General features: G+C 36.6%; 1 protein-coding gene across 1 annotated transcript; it reads right to left on the bottom strand.

Moving 5' to 3' along the window:
• Nucleotides 1–3,852: 3,852 nt before the first annotated feature.
• On the bottom strand, nucleotides 3,853–27,612 carry dpysl2a (dihydropyrimidinase like 2a). The gene is made up of 15 exons (XM_058389514.1): nucleotides 27,493–27,612; nucleotides 27,271–27,403; nucleotides 20,975–21,063; nucleotides 20,392–20,576; nucleotides 19,249–19,413; nucleotides 13,656–13,717; nucleotides 12,260–12,340; nucleotides 12,104–12,172; nucleotides 11,611–11,731; nucleotides 11,127–11,283; nucleotides 10,762–10,903; nucleotides 9,701–9,871; nucleotides 8,483–8,662; nucleotides 6,013–6,178; nucleotides 3,853–5,598 (listed from the first exon to the last, which is right to left on the bottom strand). Exons 2-15 carry the CDS (start codon nucleotides 27,310–27,312, stop codon nucleotides 5,507–5,509), a joined length of 1,722 nt encoding a protein of 573 aa, XP_058245497.1. The 5' UTR covers nucleotides 27,313–27,403; nucleotides 27,493–27,612; the 3' UTR covers nucleotides 3,853–5,506.
• Between the last annotated feature and the right edge of the window lie 76 nt (nucleotides 27,613–27,688).

The raw sequence follows: 27,688 nt of genomic DNA on the forward strand, positions 1-27,688 counted from the left end.
GCCACAGCAAGTCATCTCTCTCCACCTATCCCTATCTTCTGCATCCTCAACACATATTCTTATTTATTATATCCATATACCTTCTCTTTGGCCTTCCTCTTTGCCTCCTGCCTGGCAGCTCCATGTGCAACATTCTCCTACCAATATACTCCCTCTCCCTCCTCTGAACATGTCCAAACCATCTTAATCTGGCCTCCCTAACCTTGTCCCCCAAATGTCAAACATTAGCTGTCCCTCTGATGTACTCGTTCCTAATCCTGTCCAACCTTGTCACTCCCAAAGAGAACTTCAACATCTTCAGCTCTGCTACCTCCAGCTCTGACTCCTGTCTCTTCCTCAGTGACACTGTCTCTAAACCATACAGCATGGCTGGTCTCACCACTGTCCTGTACACCTTCCCCTTGATTCCCACTGATATTTTTCTATCACACAGAACTCCCAACACCTTTCTCCACCCATTCCAACCTGCCTGCACTCACTTCTTTACCTCTTTCCCACACTATCCATTACTCTGGACTAGCTAGTTGAACAAATGATAATGCACCAAAAAGCAGGGCACATCTAATCACAGAATGATTGCATCTTTTCAATTATGTTTATGTCCAATTTCCACCACAATGCATTAATGTTAACAGCATTTATCAGATGCCACTGTGACTTATACAAGTGAAGTGGAAGTGGTACAACAATAAATATAGTGGCATTTTGGATCAGTTGGGAGGTCTGACAGCTAGTTACACTAATGCAATCTCAGACATAGCACTGAACAAGCACTTAAGTGGCCTCTATGGAGAGAAGAACCTCCTGATATTCAGTTAGTGAAACTTAAGTGACCATGTGAAGTTAGCAACACAAGTAAAAAATTACAGCTGGCTGTTAAGTGTATGATGTTCAGTCATTCTTTCTCCATCGTTGGAAATGGCTTTAATTGTGATAAGTATATATTATTATATATTATATATTATATTATCTATCTGATGGAGAAGATTGTAGCAGAAAGACTTAGAGGTAGAGTTAGCAATCAGGAACCCCGGTGTTATAGCCCTCACAGCAGGGTGAATGGGCAATAACTGAGTGTCATAATCACAAAGCCAACACTAACACTAAAGCTCGCTTACAGGAGCATCACTTCACTTCACCTCATGTGTCTAACAGTGATTCTGTCTCCAAAGAATCACTCACTAAGAAACATAGAAGAACTCTGGTTACAGGAGACTTTTTCTTAAGGCACATGAAATTAGGCTTGTATGGGCACCAGGAGTATACCAGGAGCCAGGGTGCTATAGCAGGTCATCTTAGGCAAGCATGGGTTTTCAAAGGTAGTTCACATAGGAACTAAAAACATACATAAATCTTGTCAGTTGGAGTAACATTGTAAATAAGTAAAGGTGATGTCTGATGTAGTAGTATGCCCTGGCTTCATTGCTGAACTGCTTGATATCCAGGTGGTGCTCTCACAACAATGTTGGCTTTATAGATAATTTGTGTAGTTTTGAGGGAAAGTTAATCGGTAACAATCCAGAGCCAGGGCCAGGGAGCAGACTAAACCAGCAGTCTGTTAGCTGTACTGTGGTCCTGGTTTCCAAGGTTGATGGTTCATTTACAGGCAGGTACAAGTATCATACTTGTAGACTTCTAAGACCTAAGACTTCCCCAAATTGACCACAGTGATTGTGGCCTGCCTGAGACCCCAAACTAAAAAGTAGGTGAGGTGGTCCTGGGGCTGATTGACTATTATCACTGGTTTATTATTGCTAAAAAGGGAATGCCAGGTCTGGTTCTATGGATAGTGAAAAGCCAATAGGCTTTTTTCAAGTTAAAAGCCCCACCCTTATATTTTCCTATCTCTCCCCCCCCCCATTTTTCTCTCTCCCCTTTGTTTTGCAAACTGACACATTGGATAAAAGCCTGGAGCCATGTTGTCCCAGGTGGTGGAGGGGGAGAAGTGCCCCACGGTGCATGATGCAGACTCTTAAGATGAGACAATAAGCACAGTTTGAAATGGGGTATGTGGCCAATGACCCTGTTTTTGGTTCAGTGCCTCTGCCGCATAGTATTTTTAGCATAAACACAGCACTGCTTCAAGTGATATATATATATAGGTCTCTGATCAGGGTTGTGAGTCCTTGCCTTGTTTGATCATAGTTCAGCTTATGACACCTTTGATCATACAATTTCTTCTTAATAGAATAGAAAATGTTGTTGGAGTTAAGGGATGGCCCTCTTCTAACTCAGGTCTCATTTGTCTGTTTGTAGATGTAGATCAGTTTGTAAATGTAAATGGTGCCTTCTCTATGCACACTATAAACATGCATTGAATTGAATGCATTAGTTTACAGTGCAATCATTTCTGCATTGTACAACATTCCTGCATAACACAGCTGATAGACCTTTAAACTGACAAAGCTGTGTTTGTATTAAGCTCTGTTTGTATAATGATTTGAATCGAATGGGAATTAATAACTGTTTGAAGAAGCCTCACTGCCCCAAATTCAGCTGATGCTGTTCAGTTAATAAATACCTTCCAGAAACTTCCAGCACTTATGATGTCTCAGTTGGCAACATGATATACCATAATAAAACATTCAATGGCTTTTTTTAGTATGAGGCTATATCCAACACAATTTCATGCTTTGGAGTATTTGTTAGCCAGAGCACATTCTGATCAAGCCTTTTAGAAAAGCAGGATTAGCCAGTTAGCCAATTATTTAACCTGTGGTACACAAAAAGTCTTTTCCAGGGCCCATCTTTAACATTCAAAGACTTTACAATTTTTCATATGCTATGCTGGAAAAGAGCAAGGATGGAAAAACCATTACAATTGTCAAGGATGAATACTAAGAGAACTATATACCATCTATTATATAACAATGTACATTATAATTTGCATTATTGTTTATAATGCAGTCAAAATTACATCAAGCCTGCTACATTTTAGCTTTATGTAGTGAATATATGGTGACTGCTTTTTATAATTATATATTTATGCCTGTAACTTTATGCTTTGCTCTTTGCAATGAATCTTTCTTTCATTTCCAACTGTGAAAAGTGCTGTTTGTTGTATTTAAATTTATACCATCATTAAGCAATCATATTTCCAGATGGTGGCTTAATAAGTTATTAAAATCACATCGAGACAGTCATATATTTTAATAGATATACAAGTCATAGAATTTAAATAATGAATTTGGTCTCAAAGTGCAGACTTTCATGTTTAATTCCAAGTTATTTATGCATTTTATATGTCACCCTCACTATTTAATGGACTAAAAGTAATTGGACATTATAAATTTAATGACCATTTTTTAATATTTGGTTTCAGATTCACTTTAGTTAAAGACTCTTTTCAAGTATTTAGGAAAATAATTCTATGTATCTACCAAAAATGGTCCAAGGAATGACAACTGGTGAACTGACTACAGGGTAATGGCTGCCCAAGTTTCACTGATGCACAAGGAGAACAAAGGCTATGCAATCTGAACCCACAGAAGAGCTACTGTAGCTCGAATTGCTGAAAAAGATAACACTGGCTATGAAAGGTATTATCAATGGATAATATATGATATTTCATATAATGTAAGCAATATATTTCTTATAAAATGATATATTGTATATAAATGGTATATTCCAAATGGTTTTCTGTGAAATTTCTCATATGTATATTTGCACTGACAGTTAAAAGAGAGTTTAAATCACATGCATAATATAACTTGTATGAAATATCAGATTTTTACTAAATAAATATTTCCTTAATTACATTAAACTCTCTTGAAAAGGAATTAGACAGGATACAGACAAAGTTTGAAATTTTTTTTCATTTTTAATACTTAAAATCATTTCATTAAACACATATGGAAGGCAAAGCTTTCTAAATGAGAAAGAAAACTTTTGCAGATCCCAGTTGCCTATAAAACATACACTGTCAACATTTTTTACCTTCAACAATGCATGACAAAGGGTAACAAGTCATAAAAATTAAAATAACAAAGACACTAAATAGTCTTTCTCCTCTGCAATCCACACATCACAACTATTGGAAATTTAGATGCTTTAAAGCATAAAATATTGTACTTGTATGGTACTGGTACTGGCACCACTTGTTCATCTTCCACCACAGTTTTACATTCCCATCACTAGAAGAGGACTGTAAACATCAGCAAGTGAGGAGTAATGCTATACAGACATATTTTAAGTATAGTAAGTATTGACAGAGGTCTGTTTAGACTTTTAATGCTACCACAGAGGAAGGAATCTGCTCAGTATCACATTTTTGGATTAGTTGGCCTTTAACCAGTAACATTTCATACAATGGATGGAATGAAGCAGAGGGACAAACTCTGTACACATTTTTTTCATCAGAAATTCTTAGGTCTTTATAACAATAATCACAGACAGTCAAGAACCATCTAATAAACAAGCAGGCAGGTGAGTATGACACTAACAAAAACAGGAATTAAAAGTAATTTTAACGGGTAAAAACTGAATCAACACCATATCTCCACAGGATCAATTCTACACATGCCAGATGATATGCAATCACTATGGTCACTAAGAAACCACAAAATGACCATACAGTGAAGATCAGAAGGATAAAGAGCTGTAAAGGAAAGGGGGAGCTTGGTGACTACTCGTGGGTAAGTGTTACAAACTCTGCCATTGCTGGACAAGCAGCCTGGCTCATTCTACAATAGCAGTGCCAATTAAATAGCACTATAACATGCCTGTCATAACCAATAAACCGTTATTTGAAGGGTTAAAAGAGTGTTGCCAGGATACCTTACTCATGGACAGGTAGAGATGGGGGAATTTAAAAGAGAGAAAAGTGATACAAAGGGATTGTTTTCTTGTATTCAGCCAAGCACTGTTCTTTTTTGTATGTGTCTAGTGAAACACCCACTATTCAGAGGACAAAAATGGTCTAGCCCTAAATCTGAATAACTGAATAAATGAATAAATGACCTTGAAGACCAAAAGGCATGAATTACATTACTGTTTTTAAATAATGCCATGAAAGTGCATAAAAACAAACTGAAGAATGCTAGCAGAAATAAAACCCACAAATATGAAAATTAAACAATATGACACCAGAACACACCTAATTACCCATGTTCCTTAAAAATGAGAAAATATTCAAAAGGCTAGACCAATGTGTTAGCAATATGTGCTAAATCAACAAAAATGACTAAAGAATTTTAAAGAATTGTTCTCATCTACATGACTTATGTGTAACAATAAAATAATACAAGTATACTTTAGATTCACATTACTCTTCCTACAAGGAAAAAACAAATAGAAGTTTAAATATAATGTTGGAAAATACACAATAATTCCTTGACCGTGTTTTTTGTTTTTTTAGTAAAATACTGATGATAAATTTGAGGATGTTGTCATACTGACATTGTACTGTAGGGGCCTGGTATGGATCTCATTGGTAGGAGTAATAACCAGAGAAAGGGACCTTAGTTCCCTGCCACCCCTTTCTTTCAGAACTGGGGAAGTGTGCTCTTTAACCCAGGCTGGTGATGTTTGCCCTGCCACCAGGGGGAGCTACGATACGCTGAGTGGTACGGCGAGGAACGTTGTCATCAATTTGAGCTCCTGTGAGATTTAAAATTTAAGATGAAGATTAAGATTTCCTGTGGTACAATAATCAAAAAAGGTTAGCAGTTAGAAGACAATAAGGTAACGTTATTCAACCTTAGCCATAATTTAAATTTAAGCTGGCAATATCATGGTATCATGGTTTTGCATGAACTAAACAACTATTTCCTTCATTAACAAAAAGGAGTGCTGGTGATTTTTGTTTTGACCAGAAATTTCCCATATCTACAGATGTACAGTATGTTGAAGTACATTGTACTATATTTACTACTTAAGTGATGACCCTCAGTTGACTGGTGAAACTACATTTATAATCATAATGAGTTCAGTCTATGACTTACTGTACCAGCATAACTGAAAACCTTAACTGACTTAATACCAGACAAAAATCATACAGAGCTTATTACTGACCGGACAGACTGAATCCAGACTGATGCAGATTGCGAATGGGTTGAGGGGTGGGCTTGGTTGGTGAGGTCTTGTTAGAAGTCACAGGGGTCATTATTTTAGGTGTCACCGTGACCTCACACACTGGACCATCATAAAGTCCACGCGGGACGCCTCGCAGCTCGGCAAGCTAATGACAGAGAATACAATGTAAAACCAGTCAACATGATGTGAGAAATACTATTGCTGTAAAACAGTGGATGGGTTATACTTTAATAGACCTTCATAAAAATCATGGGTGAGGACTGCACAGTATGTTTATTTATCATGATCTTAAATTGGGCTGCATTATTTTGACCAGTATTTTTTTTATGATTTTACTTAATCTAATCTATATTTCGATTAGATTAACACCTAAATATAATTAACGTTAAAGCCTTTATAAAATAACACATTAAATAGATAAAACACTGAAGCCTTATAGAATGTTCTTATCAGTATTTAGCAATGGATATAGATTAAATCCTGATCTTACAGCACTTGGAAAATACGTATTTCAAAATATCCAATATAAATATTTGAACAAATAGAAATGTTCTCCATGTGTAAATAAAAGACATATGTTACAGTTAGAGCTACAATTATTGGCACTGTTGTTAAACATATGGAACTTTGTGTAGTCTCCCTTTGCCTAAATAACAGCTCTAAGTTTTTCCTTTAATTCCTGAGGAGGTTGAGTATACAGAGCAAGGAATCTAACTACTCTTCAATACAAAATCTCTGCAGATTCTCTAGGGTTCTTCCATCTTTCCCAGGTTCCATCCATCCATCCATTGTCTATACCCACTTTATTCCTAATTAGGGTCACGGGGGTCTGATGGAGCCTATCCCAGCGCACATAGGGCGAAAGGCAGGGGTACACCCTGGACAGGTTCTTTCCCAGGTTTTCAAAAAAAATCATGGAACTGCCTGTATTTGGCACTGAATTTGGTTTTATGAACACTCAGCAGGTAACATTGCTTCCTCAGCATAAAGTGTACAAAAATGGAAAAGGTCATAATACTTTCCAAACGCTGCAATTTTACATTGCTTTTGGCCAGTATTCCTGTGATAGACTCTAAATCCACCAGACCATGACCAGGATAAATTGGGTACAAACTGGGTTCAGGTAAATTGGGTAAAAAGAAATGAATAATGAATGAATATCTGAATTATAAATATGACAATTATTGTAATTAGAAAATTGAGCTAGAACCTGTTAAGGTGTGGGATATATCAGGCAGCAAGTGCACAGTCATCTCTTGAAAAAGGAAAAAGGGGCAAGCATAAGGATATGACCAACTTTGACAAGGGCCAAATAGTGATGGCCAGGGAAGGAAGGACAACTGATGAACTAGCGACAGGGTCATGGGTGCCCAAGGCTCACTGATATGTGGAGGGAGTGAAGGCATGCTTATCTGGTCTGAGCCCACAGAAGAGCTACTGTAGCAAAAAACTGCTTAAAAATGTAATGTTGGCTATGATAGAAAGATACACAAGTGCGTTGCAGGTTGTTTGGTACTGTGCAGCCAAGGTAATGACACCAGGATGCTTTATGGGAAGAAGGCAAGTCAGCAGAGGCAATGTGATGCTCTGAGCAATTTTTCCTGCTGTGAAACCTTGGATCCTGGCATTCATGTGGACACATATGACCTAAATATTGCAGGAGACCAAATATTGACCTCTTTATGGCAATGCTTTCCCCATTGGCAGTGGTGTTTTGCAGCAGGATAATGCATCCTGCCACACTGCAAACATTGCTTAGGAATGGTTTGATGTACATGACAAAGAGATCAAGTTGTTGACTTGACATCTAAATTCCGAGGCTGGCTCTGCATGGACAGCCTGGAGACACATTGGACTGCTGTGGATAGAACCACTTTGATCTGCTGTTGCAGTGCTTGGTTTTGCACTCAAGTCTCCATTGTTAAACATTTGATGGTTTCGGCAGGGAGCAATTTGTGTTAAATCTATAATAAAATTAGTAACGATTTATAAGTTGCTGAAATTTTCCAGGTTACACAACCCCACGCTGTATACGGTTGTAGAAAGGACATTATTTATAATCACACTCTACCATTTTGAGTCTGGTTCCACTCAAGGTTTCTTCCTCATATTGTCTCAGGCAGTTTGTTCATTCCACTACTGCAGATTAGGGATAAATATAACTTTAATTTTAAACTTTGTAATTTCTATTCTAAATTTTTCTATTTTTGTAAAGCTGCTTTGTTAAAAGCACTAAAATTGTATTGAACTGAATAGTTGCCACAGTTCCCCCTTCAGAGGTCCTGTGGAGTCCATGTCTCAAAGGGTCAGAGCAATTTTGGCAGCACAGGGGGGCCCTACACAATATTAGGCAGGTGGTTTTAATGTCATGGTTGATTGGTGTATAGTGTGGACATAATGCTGTTTGATACATTTTATGTTGCAGCACAAAGCCTGGGATTAAACTCACCCTGCTGCGAGCCTTTATCCTCTTGTAAACATAGTCGGGGAAGGTTTTGCGGGTTATATAACGTCCTGATCCCTCAGTAGTGTGGAGGTTTCCATCTTCCAGAACAATCTTACCCTGGCTGATCACCACTAAGGGAGCACCACGCACCTCCACACCCTCGAAGACATTATATTCAACTGCCTGTGGAAAAGGGAGAACCTTTATGCTGCAAATTGTTCTACAGCCACATGTATCATTTGTAGTGAGTTTGAAAGATGCCACCTGTGCATCTGGATGTTTATGTAGTGTACTCATCCTTTTTTGTTTTGTGTGAACTGTGTTGTTACCTTCACTGCCCATTTTAGTGTATTTACGGTACTGTGCTGGACTAATTCTACTAAAATGGCAATTGCCAAGTCATGGTGTTTTCACTTTCATCCTGTATGCATTAGTGTGTTTATTGTTTTGTGTGTAGCAACATGTTCCTGCAAGCAGCATTTTTCATCCCACTGTATGGGCATGTGGATAAGATGACAAGAAAGAATACTTAAGAAACAACTGCTAATGTGAAATTATCCATCAGCTAGACTGCTTGATTCATAGTTTCCAGTGATTTATAATTTGAATCATCAACTTAATTACTGATCTATGTAAATTCTATTGCACTGTGCAAAGTACTAATTCATCATAATAAAGGACTGTCTCAGTGGTTTTGAAAGAAGACAATCTCAACAGTTGCAGTTGGCAGGCTGAGCAAGCAGAGACATTTTTACGGCACACTGAATGGAATCAAACACAATGGAGGAATGAGATAGGCCTGACCTCATTATAATTTTTTGTCTGTTGCTCATACACAACAAACAGTGGCTCTACTATTTAATGTCCTGATACATTTCTCAAAAGATTAAGCACATAAATTTATGAATCACTGAATTAGTTACTTAATTAACTGATTAAGTGAAATTGAAGTGAAAACAATATAAAAATAAACTACATCTTATTTTAATAATATAAAAATAATCACCCAGATTGGCAACAAAAACATAAAAGAGCAATCTTTTTATTTAGTGACTTCTAAGGCTATAGTATAGTATTTACATCCTTTTTTACATGAACATACTTATCAATCCATTCAGTGAGCCATCATGTCAAGTGGATAGGGCACTGGCACCCTGGAAGAGACCATTCTGCGATCTTACTGGTACATCACAGAGTATGTGTGTATGTGTGTACTCTCACCAGGTTGTGGCTCTTGGCAGAGATGATCTTAGTGACATCGGGGTCCCATAGCACCAAGTCAGCATCAGAGCCCACAGCGATGCGTCCCTTACGTGGGTACAGGTTAAAAATCTTGGCTGCATTGGTGCTGGTCACAGCCACAAACTGATTCTCATCCATCTTACCAGTCACCTGTGGAGAGCATGGTTAGTCTTCTTCAAGGGCAAACTGACAAAGATTGATCACTTCTCTTTATCATAATTAAGCTACTATTATGCCTTGCCACATTCAATATAATACCTGTCAATATGAATTTGAAAGGAAAGTTTCCAGAACTTAAATGGTTGCCATTTGTAAATAAAAAAATAAATAAAAATAAAATAAAATGTTTTCTACCTTAGAATTTTAATGACATTCTCATTCATATAAAACACATTCATGTAAAAGTCAGTCAATTCCCTAAATGTAGGATAGTGTGTATATATACACTTTAAAAAATATTGCCACAGTCATCTTCATAGAAAAAAAACTGTCATGTATCTTCACACTGCTTTTCACGATGGTAAACAATGTGATACACCCGACTAGATAAACGTTAAATAATATTGAAGATAAGAATAACAACAAAATTATGCCTGGTGACATCTGGCCACTTATCAAAAACAATTATAGAATTATAACAAATATTCATTCAAATATTTCCCTTTCCTTAGCTAGCGTACACTAAAGTTATGTAGTTACAGTATGACTCATTTGCTGTTAAAAATGGATGAAAATAACTGTGACAAAATATGAAACTGGATCTTTCATTCAAATTCAGTCACTGCCATTAAGCTGTTACTGTAACATATATGCATAGGACAACTGATTCGTTCCACTCAACTGTAGCTACTAAATAAACTAAATAAATATTGGAGTGGTGCTGGCATTACACCAAAAAAGGTATTCCATTGCTCAGGAGGATGCATAAAATCTTATTTTAAATACTACTGGCTAGTGTTAATAAATTGCACCATCTACTGTCAGGCAAAGGAAATGCAGTTATGTAATCCAACTGTTGAAATACATCTGTAAGTGCTCACCACACACTTGTCCCAGATGATAGACATTCTCTCCTCAGTGCCATTGGTGCCCTCTGGGATAAGGGTGAAGTTGTCTTTGCCCACAGCACGCTGAGAGGTGTTAAAGGTACAGTGAGCACTGCCAGTTACCTGCAGATCACCACTGTACATCGCACAGAAAAGCAACCAACACAGAAGAGTCACAGAAGCCCAAACAAAATGTATTCATTTACAGTAGGGGCAAGTTGCAAAAAAAAATTATATGATGTTTTTGTTTCTGTACATTGGCCCTTTTAATGGCTCCCTATTAGTGTATAAAATGTCTGTACATTTATACCACTATGCCTGCATGAGGTCAGAGAATCAGGGCATGTGTAGATACATACCAGGAAAGTAGAGAGTTAAGATAGTCAGGGGTGGTGGGGTCCGGGCTCAAGGGTGGAGATGTCACATAAGCAGCAGCCTTAGCCCAGTTCTTGCTCCAGTAGTGAGTGCCATCCGTGCCAAGACTAGCAGAGATAGGCTCCCCATACACTACAGTACCTGATGTATAAAGAAAAGAAAAGGGAGAAAGCTGTAGCATTTACTCGATAAAAAATAAAAATTTGATCTGCAACCTAACTTCATGGCTGGATTTTCAAGGCTTAAAAGGAGTTTACATTAGGCAGTGAAGTTTATGAAATGTTTACCTCTTAGAAAACACATTGTGAGAAGGGTGCTATTAAAAATGCTTTCATACTGTCAGGTATCAGCACACATGGTGTCACAGAATAAAATTCCAACGAGCAACATATAAATATAGTCAAGTGTAATTCACTAGAATGATAGTAATCATGTGGTTTCCATTTTTACCTTGTCTGAACAGCTCACCTTTTTTCCTGGCCTGAGCAATTACATCAGCAGCACTCTTGCTCATCACCTTGGTGATGTACAGGGGACAATTGGTCTGATTGGCCACCGTTACTGCACGATTGACTGCCTCAGCTTCCACCTATAAAACAGCAGACACTTTCTGCCTGACCTTTCTGCTGAAGTACAATGCACCCCTTCTAAAATAAATGATGACTGTGCTTTGCATGGGCCAAGAGCCTAATCTAAAAAGACATCAAAAATGGTGTCTCAGATCATTGGCACTGAAGGGAAAAAAGGACTGAAATATAAAAGGTGATATTGTACCCTATTTTACCTAAAGCATTAATAATTGCTTAAGTAAATCAAAGTAAAGTGTAAATTAACAGTTTAACGAAACAAGACCTATTTTGTAGACCCTTGTTGTTCAAATCCCAGATGATGTATGACGCAACATGTGCTTGTTTTACAAAAGTGTTTTAAATAAAAATTTAAATGGGAAATAAAAAATTACCTCTTCTGGACGACTGAGAACATGACCCTCTGGGCCAGTGATGCCTAACTCCAGTATTCTTTTCTGCTCCTAAAATTATTTACACCAAGACAATTAGTGCAAAATCCAACAGAAGAAAGCAAGCACTTTATGTTATGCCAATTTATGTTATGTTACCTCAGCAATGATATCCCCATTCTCAGCATGCACTTGAGCGATGGCTCCCAGGTCTCTGATCACACTGAAAACCTCATACATCTGCAAAGAAAACATAAAATACCATTTGAAAACATTCTATACTGATGTACCGATAACTTGGGTTTAATACAGATATCAAAACGATACTTTTGTGATACCTTTGTCATAACTGTGACAATACACAAAGCACAAGCTATTGTAACTACTCCTGCTCATATAGCTGATATCACAGTTAATAATGCTCATTTATGAAACTTAAAAAAATAGATTAGTATTTATGTATACAGTTTATTATAGTGACCAAATGATCACTATAAATGTTAAACTATATCACTATAAAAGCTCATAAATGCTAGTTTAGGGGCTAGCTGTTAAATCCAAATATGTTAACACACTGACAATCATAGAAGTAACTAACTGTGACTGCAAAACTTTTAAATGCTGGTCTGTATATAGGGTGTTGCCTGGTGGTTACTTTGCAAACATTTAAAGCATTTACTGTATCAGGAACTGTTCTCATATACCTTTACAGTAAAGTACAACCAGACTCTTCTGTGCCAGATTTTTGTAATCTCTTTTTGCCTGTTAAAACTGTCCTCACATTTTAAGACAACATTTTTGGCAACAAACCAGAAGCAAGTACTATATAGCTGTGAGAAGAACTCCGCATTCAGGACTCAACAAACACTGGTCAGTAAAAATCATTTGGGCTTGTGGATTTACAACTATATAAGTAAGAAATGAACCATGATAGGACCAACCCAATGTGGAATATTTTGCCATAGCTGCACATTTCATAGTGTTTTACTCTTCTTATACCACAGCAGATTTAAAAACAAATGCAATTTAGACTTCCTGTGTTTTTAACCATTTATAGTCACATTTAATATTGTGGAACACCTGCAAGTTAGCTTTTCACTTATACCAGCTATGAACAATTCTTCCATTCTCAGCCTCTCTGATTTTTTTACCTTTTAAGTGAAGGTAAAAGGTAAAAACTGAAGGCAGTTTCCCCTTTAGCAGTAAGCTAAAAAAAAAGTTACTACAGAAAACATATAAACACATTAATATAAAGTTTTTATTTGAATTTACTGACTGAACTATTATCAGAGCCACGCTGTTACAGAAAATTAATCAATGGCATCAGATTTCAGAATTTAACAGAGCTGTGGTATACAATACAGCTGTGGAATTTCACTACATGTTGTAAATTTTCCCAGGGACTAAATACATTAAACTCCTGCATTAAGAGTCAATTAAAGCTTTAGCTAAAGCTTTTGTTAAAAATCCTTCAATATGTCAGATTTAATTATGATGACTTTATTTCTATATACTAACAACGGTAATTGTTTTTTTAAAAGCATTACAATTATACCTGGGAATCATTAAGCTGAAAAACATCCTTATAGGCCAAATAGACCAGGAAAGAGTTGACACCTACACAAAGAAAACAGACACATGAACATCAGATTTTTAAAAAATTACAGAGACAAATATGCTACTTCTAAATCTATACAAACATACAAGAAATCGTGAAAATCAATACAACAACAACAATAATAATAACAACAACAATAACAACAACAACAATAATAACAACAATAATAATAATAACAACAATAATAATAATAATATTAATAATAATAATAATACAGTAATAAAAGCACAATAGTTATATAACATACATTTGTAACACACTGTGTTATACTCATATTGCATTATAATATTGTGCTTTGGTAGTTAATCTATATTAACTTAATGCAGTGTGATTTCTGTAAATAATTATATTACCTCACTCTACAGAATTATTATTGTTCAGCTGGGTTATTTTGGCTTCTGTTTTGCATACATGACATCCATTATACATTACATTATAAATTATTACATTATATACATTATATACACTACCAGTCAAACGTTTGGACACATCTTCTAATTCCATGGTCTTTCCTGATGTTTATTTCTTTCTACATTGTAAAACAATGCTGAAGGCGGCCGAAATACACAATAATCTCGTTTGAACAGTTGATATTGAGATATGTCTGCTACTGATGCTCTGTAAAGCCTTCATAACGGCTCTAATCTGAGGTGCTGTTAATTGGTGATTTCTGAGGCTGGTAACTCTAAATGAACTTCCCCTCAGCAGCAGAGGTAAGTTTTGGTCTTGCTTTACTGGGATGGTCTTCATGTGAGCCAGTTTCATCATGGTGCTTGATGGGTTTTGCAAATGCACTTGACAATACTGTTCTTGCAAGAACTATTCCAGAACACCTGACCTTCGTGTCTTAAAATAACAGCTGACTGTTTTTTGTTGTCATTACATATGGATTACTTAAGTCCATGTGTGTTATTTCATAGTTTTGAAATCTCCAGTATTGTTCTAGAATGTAGAAAATAAATCCCTAAACAAAAAACATTGAATTAAAAGGTGTCTCCAAACTTTTGACTGGTAGTGTATATTACAATATATTATATACAATATATATTTTCCCTTTTTTGTTTTTCTTTTCCTTTTCTTTTATATACAAATACTAATTTCAAAGTATAGTATGTATTAGTCTGGGAAAATCTTTCACATGGTAAAAAATACATCTTCTGAGCTATAGTCCTATATTTAATGGATCCCTCATTCTCTTTAATTTGGTTCAATATTCCATATTTCTTTTGCTATATGCAGACAGCCAGGCTCGTGTATCATGTAACTAGTGACTGGATCTCTTAAAAGCTGAAAACAGGAGCCAGCCATACTATATGGATAAAGGTATGTGGAAACTTTGCCTATCACACCAATATGAGCTTGATGAACATCCCATTACAAAACCATCTGCGTTCATATGAAATTGACCAAACCCTGCTTTGTGGCAAAAACAGTCTCCACTTTTTCTCATGAAGAACTATCCCAAAACATTAAAAGAGTTGTTGAACATCCAGGTGACAACACACAGTGTTGTTCACATCAAAACGTAAAAAGTGTAACCTCTGTGACTTTGAAGATGGGCTGATTTTGGTTCTGAAGATGGAAACACATTATAAGAGAGGTCAGATGAAAATCAATAGATTTATTTGAGCTGCCAGGAAGGATAAACTAACTCTAATCACTCATAGAACCACAGTAAGCAAAAAATGATCTTGGCCTGTAAAAAACATCGAACCTTGAGATGGATGGGTTACAACAGCAGAAGACTATATTATGTTCTACTACTGTTACCAAAGAACAGAAATGTGCACAGGCTCATTGAAAATGGACAGTTGAAGATTAGAAAAAAAACCAGCTTTTTCCAGTCTTCAACTCTCAGTCTTCCAGTTTCCTGTCTGTGCCCATGACAGCCCAAGATTCTTACTCTTGGCTAACAGGAGTAAAAACTGAAGTGGCCTTCTACAGTTGTTGCCCATACACCTAAAGGTGTTCTGAGTTCTGACATGCTTTTCTTCCCACCATGGTTGTGAAGAGTGATTAGTTATAGACTTCCTGTCAGCTCTAACACATCTGGTCATTCTCCTCTTATCTCTCTCATCAACAAGACATTTCAGCCTGTAGACCAGGGGTCTCCAATACACTTCTGAGTAGCTCACCTAAAGTTTCATAGAATTGATAACATTAATAAAATTAACTCAATAGACCTCTTTAAATTTCATCCCAATCAAACTCAGACATCCCGTCTCTTTCTGCTGTTGTACCGAAATCTGACCCACAGGGCAAATCATAGGGCTCCTCCACATGTACATGTACATCATGTAGTTTAATACAGCTGTTCATCAATCAAATTCAAACACAGCTAGCACCAAAACCATACATGGAAGCAGTATATAGACTTAATTCAATAAGCACAAAACAAGGTAGTTTGGATAAAAGATAAAGAAAACACATGGCAGATCCATTAAACTTCGAAGCTGCTAGGGATTTGACAGCATTAGGAATAAAGCTACGATGCTGCCATAGCAAAACTGTTGAATTAATCTATCCTGCTGCAGAAAGATGCAGGACGGGTGTGCTGTAGACGTTTCTTATTAGTCGAGGTGGTGTTTCGTAGTAAAGTGCTGTTTAATATTTTCCATTGCACTTACATATGACTGCCATAAAAATAACACTATTATTTAATCACAAAGTCCAATACAATTTCAGGTCTCTGTTTTCAAAATTAATATAACCTTCAATATCAATCGTGTCCTCTTTTTTACAAAAATAGTTTTTGTCAGTCTTGGTGAGGCCATCAGGGTATGTGCCAGGGGACTTGTAAGTAACAATTTGCTGATAAATAACAGACTCCATGTAAATGAATGAAAGCTGACATTAATAAGTGATAAATCTAGTCAGCAAACCTGTTTTTTTTCAATCAGTTAACTCGACTCAACAATTAACATGCTGCTTATGTGAATTTAAATTGATTTATTTCAAAATATGATTGTTCGATATTGTCATTTTTTAAAAGTTCACACAAAAATAGCTGGTTTGGTTTATGGCAATAAATCACAAGACAAAAATGTTTGGAGAGCCCTGCTATAGAACATCTGCACAAAGGGGATTTTTTCACAACATTCTGATGTTTGATATGAACATTCTGAACTACACTACTCACAAAAAGTTAAGGATATTTGGCTTTTGGGTGAAATTTATGGAAAATGTAAAAAATTCACGTTACAGTGATATTATATCAGGAAAGTAGGGGATTTAAGCAAGGCCTTCTCTGCTGGCCTAAACAGCAGTGATCTGAATCACTGACTTGCATTTTAATATATTTAATATATTTTTCCATGAATGTGTATTAAATTATTCCCAATAGTCTATTCTCTACATTTCATAGCTTTTCTCTTGGTTGCGCTGCTTCCAGTAGTGTATATTTATGATAAGAGTATTTATCAAATCATATTTCAGCTAGTGGCTGACATCATGTGTTGCCAGGCCTTAAGGCCTTCAGAATCAATAGTGCAGGCGCCCGTAACTTAAAATAAGTGGCAATGAATCTGTTCCATTAACCAATCAGATATTGAGTTGGCGTCACTGGGGCCATCTAGCAGGCATACGATTACGTCAGCAATTTCCAGTCCTTTGATTGGATAATTGGAGTATTCAGAGGCAGCGAACCGCACAAACTAAATAATATATACAGTATATATTTTAACTCACAATGGCTGACAGAGGAGAAGAAATCTATTTGGTCGCGGACATCCTTACAAATGCATTTTCAAGGCGGACTTTTTAAGAAAATCCTTTTGATTCTTCAAAATAAGCCTTTTCAAGAACCATTTATGCTTTTGGGTTTTCTTTTGCACAAAACAAACAGTTTGCCTTCATTCCAGATCCCCGGGGTGGACTATGGTTTTTTTTTTTGCTGCAGTGAAAAGAAACTTGTGAGACTGAATTGTGTTAATTTGTTTTTTTTGCTATATGTAATGTAATTTTATTCATGGTCGCTATAAGGGCCTGTGACACAACGCACTGTTATACAGTGTTTCCATATTCGCTGCGTCTCATTTCGGATGCTGCGTCCTCCGGAGAGTTGCTGCATACGGCATCAAGAATGTCTTTTTTTAAAAAAGTGACCGTAATAAAATTGACTTTTTCATTTGTTTTTTACTTTGCTATTTAACGGCTGATTAGTATCTATTGCCGTGGCATCATAATGATGGTATAGAGGTGGATTAATTCAAGAAGGACACCGGTGAAGGCCTAGGTGTGAAATGCACTGCCCGCCACTGGATTTAAGTAGAAGCATGCAAAAGTGATTTCCTCATCTCAAACAATTTATTGAAACAAAAGCCAACAACAGTGGTGGGTATACCACAACAAAAAATGTCAATGTCTCAATAATGTGTCATGTGCCCTTGACCATCAATTACAGCTTGACAACGACATCTCATGCTGTTCACGAGTCGACTTATTGTCTGCGGAGGCATGGCATTCCACTCTTCTTGAAGGGTGGCCCTCAGGGCATTGAGGTTCTGGGGTGCAGGGTTACGAGCCTCTACACGGCGACTCAGCTGATGCCACCACAACACCACCACAATAGTGGCTGATGCATAGCGCTCTCCTTGACATCTCCAACATCGTTGGCGGCCATCATTTCTGCTCAATGTGAATCGATTTTCATCAGAGAACAGCACTGAGGCCCACTGGTCCCTCATCCAGCATAAATGCTCCCTGGCCCATGCAAGACGATGACGTCTGTGCCTGGTGGTGTGGTCAGGGACCCTTGCAGGTTTCGAATGGTCTGACGTGATACTTGGGTGCCTCTCACCTCCCTTAAATGTGCCTGGAGTTGAGTGGCATTCATCATCCGGTTCCGCAGGGCACTGCTCACAATGAAGCAGTCATCAACGTGGGATGTGGCCAAAGGATGTCCACTTCTATGCCTTTCTGTGACTCTTCCAGTCTCTCTGTATATCTGTCACAACCTGCTGTTGACACTTTGTGACACTCTAAACTCAGTGGCCACTTCCCTCTGAGAACATCCTGTTTGAAGCCTCGCAATGGCGAGGTACTGTTGATCAATTGTTAGGTGTCGTCTTGGTCTCATGATGTCAAAATGTGAACAGCATGATGAAGAGGACTGTTTAAATACCAATTCTAATTGAACTGGAAATTTTTTTGGTTGATTCATGGATCAAACACCAGTTGTGAATTTTGCCATTAAGCACCTTGTTAGAGAACAGCAAGTTATGCAAAAACTACTGAAACACTATACTGAATATCCTTAACTTTTTGTGAGTAGTGTATATTTACCTTTTTTTTGCATTGGACTGCTGCTACAAGACTGGTCACAATTGCATGGAATACAGTGTTCTATTTGTATTAAAAATCTGAATTTTGTTATCTGCCTGACTCTGGGATGTTTTTTCACATAGAACCGCTTATACTGGTAATAGAATTCCAGTAATATATACATACTGTCAGTGGGATAATTGAGTGTGAGCAGGTAATAAAGCAGGTAACTGAGTGTGAAATGTATATTGGTGCATGTAAATGGTACCATGGTCCTTCACCAGGGTCTCCATTTCCTCCTGCATGCCCTTGTGCCACTCAGTGAGGTCCACATGGAGTGAGTAATCACAGCAGGACTTGCTGTCTGCCCATTCCCTCCACTGATTAAAAGCAGCTATAAGGCTAACACCTGGCTCTGGTACCACATGGTCAACTGCAAAACACACACACACACACACAAAACAGTTTAACCGGTGCTCTTATTCAACAATATTTCATCATATAACAATTTTCTGTCATTGAGAGTCATTTAGTTGAGAGAATCAAAAGTGTGAGAGAAGACAAAGAGCAATAGTATAAAATATTAAGTGGGAGTGAAACAGTCCAAAAACTCATACAATATAATAATCAGTATTTGATAACATAATAACATCATAACATTATACAAATAAACATAAATATAACTGCATAAATACAACCAAATACCTTTTTCTGTATATTGTATTCATCAAAACCCCTCAAACTAAATCTGGATTTCATTAATTCTGAGTTCCAAAGCTAAGAAGTTGTGAATTTGGTGGTATGTTCTGCACATGCCTGACATGTTAGTCCTAGACCTGACACACACACACACACACACACAAGGTCAGTTGGCTGCCTGTTATATTGCTGCACAAATCATTCAACACATCCAAAACAACATGACATCTGCTGCAGGCTAACATATGCTAGGCAGTTCTACAACACTCAGCAACTGTTTGGAATTAAACAGGGAATGTGAACTAATTCCTTTTTTGGTACTATACAGTCCTATTTCATATTTAAAATGTTTAGGAAAATTATTTTATATCACAGTAAGACTAAGAATAAGACTGTTAATGCTGTTTATTACAGTACATATATAAAAATCTAATTTAAAAAATACTATTAAAAAAGAATGTGGTTTCAGATTTCAGTTCAGTTTGCGAAATGATTTCCAAGTTTATAAAGGGCATTTGTGTATGTATATCTAAAGACTATAACTTGGATCTCTAGTAACTGAAATGTACATAAGATATGTTAAAATAAACTTTGTACTTTGTACATGTCGTGATATCAAATCAAATGTCATGGCCTAGCTGAACCTCCCAGCCTGTGGTAAGTAGTGAATGAAACAGGCAGTTGTTTTTAGGCAGTCCATTTTTGCACATACTGATCATAGTGGTGCCCCCAGCAAGAGCAGCCCGAGAGCCCTGGTAGAAGTCATCTGCAGCTGTCATGCCCCGACTAGGCATCTGGAAGCGGGTGTGCACATCAATTCCACCAGGGATCAGCATCCTACCATGGGCATCAATGGTCTTTACCCCACCTGGAACAATGAGGTTTTCCCCAATTTGCCTAAAGAGACATCAAAAAAGAAGATAGAAATAGGGGGTTTGAAGGGTTAACAATTAAAAAAAAAAAACTGCTTAGAGTCATAGATGTTGATATGCTAATAATCATTGAAATAATACATTGTTTTATACATTTTGTTTTAATGTTATTGTGTTGTGATTATGATGTGCCTGTCTTATGACCAAAATCTTTATGTAATTTTTTTTTTCAAAGAAGATCTTGATTGCCAATATTCAACACTCTCCCTCTGAAAGTGCATACATACAGTATATGTCAACCGTGGCATGTTCTTTTTGTTGTACTGTTGTGTATATAACTTTCATAATCAACAACTTAAAATGATTTCTTAGTCTGCAACATGATCCATGAGAAGTGACAAAATAGATATCCAGATAACATACTTAATAACGCCATCCTCCATATAGATGTCAGAATGGAAGGACTGATCATCGTTCACAATCTTCGCCCCTTTGATAAGGAGACGATCACTCTGGAAGAAGAGAAAGATGAAGAGGGTCATGAATCATTTCAGCTCATGCAGTGATTTACAACAGAAATACATCTAACCACATCCTGCTTTATTAATGCTTCTGTCAATAAAAATTAATTACTGAAAACTGTTGTCACAACTGTCTTGGATGTCTTTGTATGCTGTACATGTCTGAGCATGCACAATGAGGTCCATGAAGACATGGTTTGCAAAGATTGGAGTCGAAGACCTTACATGGCCTGCACAAAGCTAACTGCACCAAGGCCTTTGTGCCTGACCTCACTAATGCTCTTGTAGCTGAATGGACAAATTTCTGCAGCCATGTTCCAAAATGTTGTGTAAAACCTCCCAGAATAGTGGGAATCAGGGAACAAAATCTGAATTAGGATGTTCAACAAGCACATAGGGGTATTCTATTAAATACATAGCAGCTAAATTAATAGCAACTTGCCAGAAAAAAACAAAACAAAACAAAAAAAACAAAAAACAACTACTGAGTCCAGACCTTCTGCATGTCAGTCACAAAATGGTTTCCTTCTTCAATGATGGAGGTAGAGTGGCACAATGGCTTTGTTTCTAGACGCATGATTAAAAAATTAGACACATTTCCAATTTTTAGTGCTGTCGGTTTGTGTAGGTGCCGAGACGAGGGAGAACCCAACTCAGAGAGGGAATATGTAGTGGTTGAAGGGAAAGCTGATTCCAGCCACAGTGTTATGTGTTAACGTTATGTGTAATCTGGCTGACATCGTAAGTTAAGCAGTGAACAGCATCAATCATGTTAGCAGTGCTAATGAATTAAAACCAACTCAAAAATAGCAAGCACCAAAGAGTTTCAAAAGGTACACTCAATCTATCACCAGCTTTGGAGAACAGGTTGCCTCAACCACAGTCACATGTAATACTGATAGCTCCACATACACATGTATACAAGCCAAGGGGAACAAAATCTACATCAAAGCCCATAATTAAAGACCATTACGAACAGATAATTGCTCGTTAAGTGCTAATCTATGGCTGTTTGGCTGCTAATAAGTAGCTATCATTGTACCCTGTACTCCTATTGAAAGAAACTGAAACTTACACAAGAGCCTTTTCTTTGAAGCAAGAGAAAGTATATAAAGTAAAAGGCAGAATTTTCTCATACAAAAATATGAGAAACATAGAATATAACCCACACATTCACAATATGGTCTAAATAGGCATCAAACAAACAAGATATTGAAAATAAGTTTTGATTGTTAGCTCGATGGACAGGCTTAGGCACATTTGTAATATGAGGATAAACATTAGGAAAACATTAAGCTCAACATAAATAAAAATAATCAACATTGCATTAACAACCTTTTGTGGTGTGAAAGTGTTCTAAATGTAAAAAAAACATTCTGCATGTCACATCTTTAATGAAGTATTGACATGACTGTTTGGTAAGCAACTTTTCTGCTGATTAAATGATTTTAATTCAGGGCTCAAAATTTGTCTATGCAAGGTAGCATAGGTGCTCCTATTACAGAAAACTAGGGACATGCTGCACAAGGAAGCAATAGAAGTGCAGTGTTACAAATGTAACTTAAATTCCCTTTTAAATTCCCTTAAATTACCTTAAATTCCCCTTAAATAGCTTAGAAAACTATCTAAAGGGCATTAAAAAAAACAAAACAAAACAAACATAAAACTAAAACACAAACCAGTTTTAAATATTTTTAAAGATTTAAATATATTTTAAATATATATTACATGTATTACAAGCTTTGATATCATATCTTATTTTGTTGCCAAGTACATGATTTCTAAAACTCTGCTCTTTTCATTAATTACTGTAACCAGGAGCCAGACTAATACTAAAAACTTTACTTCATATTTCCATCGTCTTTCCATCTTTGACTAGTCTACAATGTGTCTACAAACACTGGAAAATAAACACACTTAACAGCGGTACATGGTATGTAGTGGCAGTAAATTTTTGAAAATGAAATTATGCACTTTTTAAATTGCTCTTAGTCTCCAGAACTCTTCATACATAAAAAATATCTCCTTGGGGGAAAAAGGCTTCACATATGTTTACTGACCTGCAGAAGTCCAGTAATGCCAAGAAAAAAATCTTCCAATTTGAAGTGTATGAAGCAAACATGCCAGCTCAGTAAATAACAAGTTGTTTGGAAGAGTTGCACAAAAGAGAGGAAAAAATGCATGCTTGAACTTTGACAAGCAGAATCAAGACTGAAGTTAGAAATATTTGTTGCTGTCATACGAGAACTAAATGAGTTTTTGAAATGACACTTTCAGCATGTTGAAAAATAGAAGCAGAAAATAGAAATAGAAAATTCCTCATTCTGGAAAAAAGTGGTCTTGATTATTGATGCTTTGGAGTTGTTTTATATCAGAATACTTTATCCTTATGCCAGGGGGTAACATCCTGTCCATATATGAATATGTTGATAAGATATTTACCCCAAACATACAGTACAGTTAAACACATAAATGATTAAAGGATTACAGTGGCCATCTCATAATGAAAATCTGTCATCTTAATTGTTAGGCATTACAGGAAGTGTGTTTATTTTGTCTCCGAGAAAGGCTGTTTAAATTATATATACAAGCGCTTCACTACTTCCTACTTAAATCCATGTGTCATGCATTCCAGTATCTTGTCTTATTAGACACAACACAGCATGGTCACTGTTGCACATCAGAAACCAAAAATATCAAAAACACGGCTCTTTGATAAAGCTGTACTTAAAACAACCAGAAAAGAATCCAAAAACAGTCTAATATTTACGTTTTTTCCCCCACAAACTGAAATAATTCTTTTTGGTCCAAAGATGGTAATTACGTCATATGGTGTTTATCTGTTTTGACCTGGCAGAGGTGTGTTTTGATATGAGCAACACTGAGCTTGCTCTCACAAAATGTTAATGGCACACCTTTTACATTTGTTATAGGTCAAATGAATTATTTTAGCTTGTACATTCAAACTCTCTTTGACAAAAACTAATTGTGAACTATGATGCGAGTAAAAGCTTACTGACAAATAATGATCCTGCAAATTAGATCAAGTCAATAAATTGAAATACTTTGTGGATCTTATGTGTTAGATCAATGATTTTTTACAAAAGAGCAGAGTAATTGTTGCATTCAGAGGCATAATTATGAAAGCTGGCTCCATGTTATTTAATAATGTGTCTCAATAGTACCCACTTTAAGATGTGGTTGCGCTGCGAAGGCAATACAATTTTAAAGGCAAGTTATAACATTTTTGTTTCTAATAATTTTTAGCCTTGCTCTTTAACATAATTTAGAAATATAAATAAGCATGTAGGTATGTTTTATGTGCATGTTTTATGTACAACCCAAATTAGGCCTTCATGTGTTTGTAATTGTCACCTGGGGTCTTGTTTAAAGGTCTACTGTGGTAGAGAGTAAGCAGAAGCCAAAGATAAAACCCTAAGAAAATAGTTTATTCTTTCTCCATCTTCAACTGAATTTACTGTAACTCACTCTACCATGGCTGTCCTAATTCATTTCCCATCTTTCGTAGGCAAGCCTCCTCAGGGATCATAGGGTCCACCCATTCTAGCTTGAACTCTTCTGTGTCCTACTAAACAGAAACCTGTGCTAATCTCTGAAAACATGCTATTTAACATTTACCAACAGGTTAACACCTAAGGAACAATGTCCTGTTTTCCCAAAGATGTCAACCTGCTTGTCTAATTGTGAAAAAATGTTTCACTGTTCCTTACTTATTAAGCCCTTTCTTAATCTGAAATGACAGTGTACTTCATTTCTTCCATTTCAATTCAATTAAATTTATTTGTATAGCATTTTTAACAATGGACATCAAAGCAGCTTTACAGAAATATAGAGACATAAAAATCATAAAGTTTAAAAATATGTTGCTATTTATCTCTATTAATACCTCATATATCATTAACAAATAAGACACTATAATGCTAAATGTTCAATAAAAACAGATATATTTTTACACTATTATAGATAATATCAACATGTATGAGTGAAACTGGAATTAAATGACAGGAATGCCTGGTCAGATTTGCAGATTTTTAAGACACCCATAATTCTTTTTTCAGGTTATAATCTTATTTGGTAGTTTCATTAAACTAACTGAAGGGTCTTGACCACTGAAACAGCAAGATTCACAGTACTTACCACAATATGCAAGATCTTAATGGGGTGCTTTATTCCAGTGGTCAAGACTCTTAGTAGATTCACATTACACTACAATACAATATTTGGCCCAAGTACAGTTAGTGCAATGTGAATCTACTTTGGTCTTTTTACTCTGCAGTTTAAATGTCAAGCAGTAGACACGATACTAATCTGGGAACTACAGAAATTGGACTAATCGGTTAGTTTAACTGTCTGTCTGAAAACAGAGCTGGTTCATGCTGCAGAGAAGTGTCACGCACTGTCACAGTAGTAAAAAAAAACTCAAGTGTATATGTGTGTTACGACAAGTGAAGGGCAGTATTCATGTTGCATTTGTTGCAGTATTAAAGGGTAACACTGTCAGACACAACCAAGACCAGACAGTAAGAAAATGAGAGAGAGAGAGAGAGAGAGAGAGATCATGTGGTACAAGGGAGACTCAGAGACCTCAGAAATTACTCATTCTGCAAGAAGTGTAAGGAAGAGCTCAACACATGAAGGAAACTAATAGACAGACATACAGACCAACTGATGCTTTAAATAGGTTGGAAATAGAGTTACAGCAGCAATGTCATCCTCTAGAATTACTACACCTCAATGTAAGCAGCCTTTAAAAAAATCACAGATAAGCCTGTTGTTTAGCAATATCTCACGAGCACAAGTTAGCAGTTGTTTGCCACAGGTAATCTGTAAACATGTTAATATTGAGCAACTGACATTGTAGACACAATTTTGCCAAATGTTTTGGTTATTTTTGCCCCATCAAGGAAAGCCACAGCATTATAATGCACAGAATGACTGACAGACTATAGTATGTTTAGTAATAGTTTTAATGTTACAATGTACTGCTAGAAGTGAAAGTTTATGAAGCAAACACAAACGAGTGGAATGAAATGTACCAGTGCAACTAAACTAAGTGTCAGTACTCTTGGAACTCTTCATCTCCAATCAAATTTGTAGAAAAGACTTGAAAGATCTTGTACAATAGATCTTGTACAATAAATATATATATATATATATATATATATATATATATATATATATATATATATATAAATATAATGTATTACGTTTAGTGTAAGAATCAAGATTATACTTTCACCATAATGTGCAATACATATTACTTGTAACCCATAAAGAGTGATTTACAGTATCACTGGGAGGATACTGTGCCTTCAGCTAAGCTTCTGCCATATTTCACCAAAAAGCCTAGAATTTCTTCCACTCATTTATTACTCCCATTTTAAAACACTGACTTTAACTAATATACTTCTACTAATCTGAAGTTCCAACTGACAAGGGAAGATGCAGCCAATTCTCTCTAAGACACTGCTTGAATCCATTGACCTACTTTCTGAAACAGGATTTTCATTCAGTATTCTCTATTTAGCAGTTATCAAAAGCAGCAGACCCAATGGTTTTCCACAGGGGCATGTAGGGAAGCCATTGTGTATGACAGCCGCTGAAATGCCTAGATACACGAAGAAAGGTGGATGCATCAAACACCTTCCAGGGCCATAGTTCTTTAGGTTTTATTAAGGCAATTAAATTTTACAATACTAGTCAAGGATGATTTTCTTCAACATTAGCTTATACAGCCTATATCTTATACAGCCTATAAGATCATCGGTGAAATCACTGTAAGTAGCGCATCACAAGAAATTTTAGATAGCTATGGTATGTACACCAGTAGTTTTATTTGCATGTAGGTTTTAGACAAAATAACAATTAAACCGTTTTGCACAATGATTAAATATGTCTGATAGTAAGAAAAAGCGCTTATACAGAATAATGCATAGACATTAGGCATAACTGGGCCAAAGTGAAACCAAGGGAGGCGGCAGTGACATTGCTGCATACAATTAATTCAGTATGCCCTTACATTTTGATAAATGATGAACATTTTAATGTCCAGGTTAGGTCATTGTGCTGTTATTTATATAAGTCACCTGCTGCGGTAGAGATTTACAGATTTTTCTACGTCTTAGGGATTGAGGATTTTTAAAGGGTTTGGTCGAAATGTAATCCATAGGTACTCACAGTAATGCGAGGGATGTTCTTTTTGCCCTGGTATCCGGACATTTCGATGGTGATTGCGGACTGTGTATTGTTCACCACAAACCGTTAGAATGATGCTCAAGTCGACGCCCTGCGATTGGACGACACCCGCCGTCTGGTGGCAAGCAAAATGAAAAATTGCGCTAAAAATGTTAAGTCAGCTGTGATTCACAAGTGGCGAAACTGGTAAAAAAGAAATATCACCTCCGTTTTAAATGACAGCTTTTTCCCCGACGTTGCGCTGAGACACTTCTGGCTATCGCCGATAAGGGGAGATTTGCGCTGTGAATTGCACTGCGCATGCGCCCCGCCCCGCCCTGCTGTCCCACTTAATGGAGCAAAAATACTGAAACGCGACTGAATAGACAATAATATATAATGGATAAGACTGGATAGATAA

This window comes from Hemibagrus wyckioides, linkage group LG05, assembly GCF_019097595.1.
Source record: "Hemibagrus wyckioides isolate EC202008001 linkage group LG05, SWU_Hwy_1.0, whole genome shotgun sequence".
NCBI classification, from domain to species: Eukaryota; Metazoa; Chordata; class Actinopteri; order Siluriformes; family Bagridae; genus Hemibagrus; species Hemibagrus wyckioides.

Coding starts and splice junctions, on each gene's coding strand:
- dpysl2a (XM_058389514.1), bottom strand. CDS start 27,312: ATGTCCGGATACCAGGGCAAAAAGAACATCCCTCGCATTACT. Junction 8,663..9,700: donor CTGCCAAGAGCCACAACCTG/GTGAGAGTACAC, acceptor CCTTTTCCACAG/GCAGTTGAATATAATGTCTT. Junction 6,179..8,482: donor GGATAAAGGCTCGCAGCAGG/GTGAGTTTAATC, acceptor CTCTGTCATTAG/CTTGCCGAGCTGCGAGGCGT.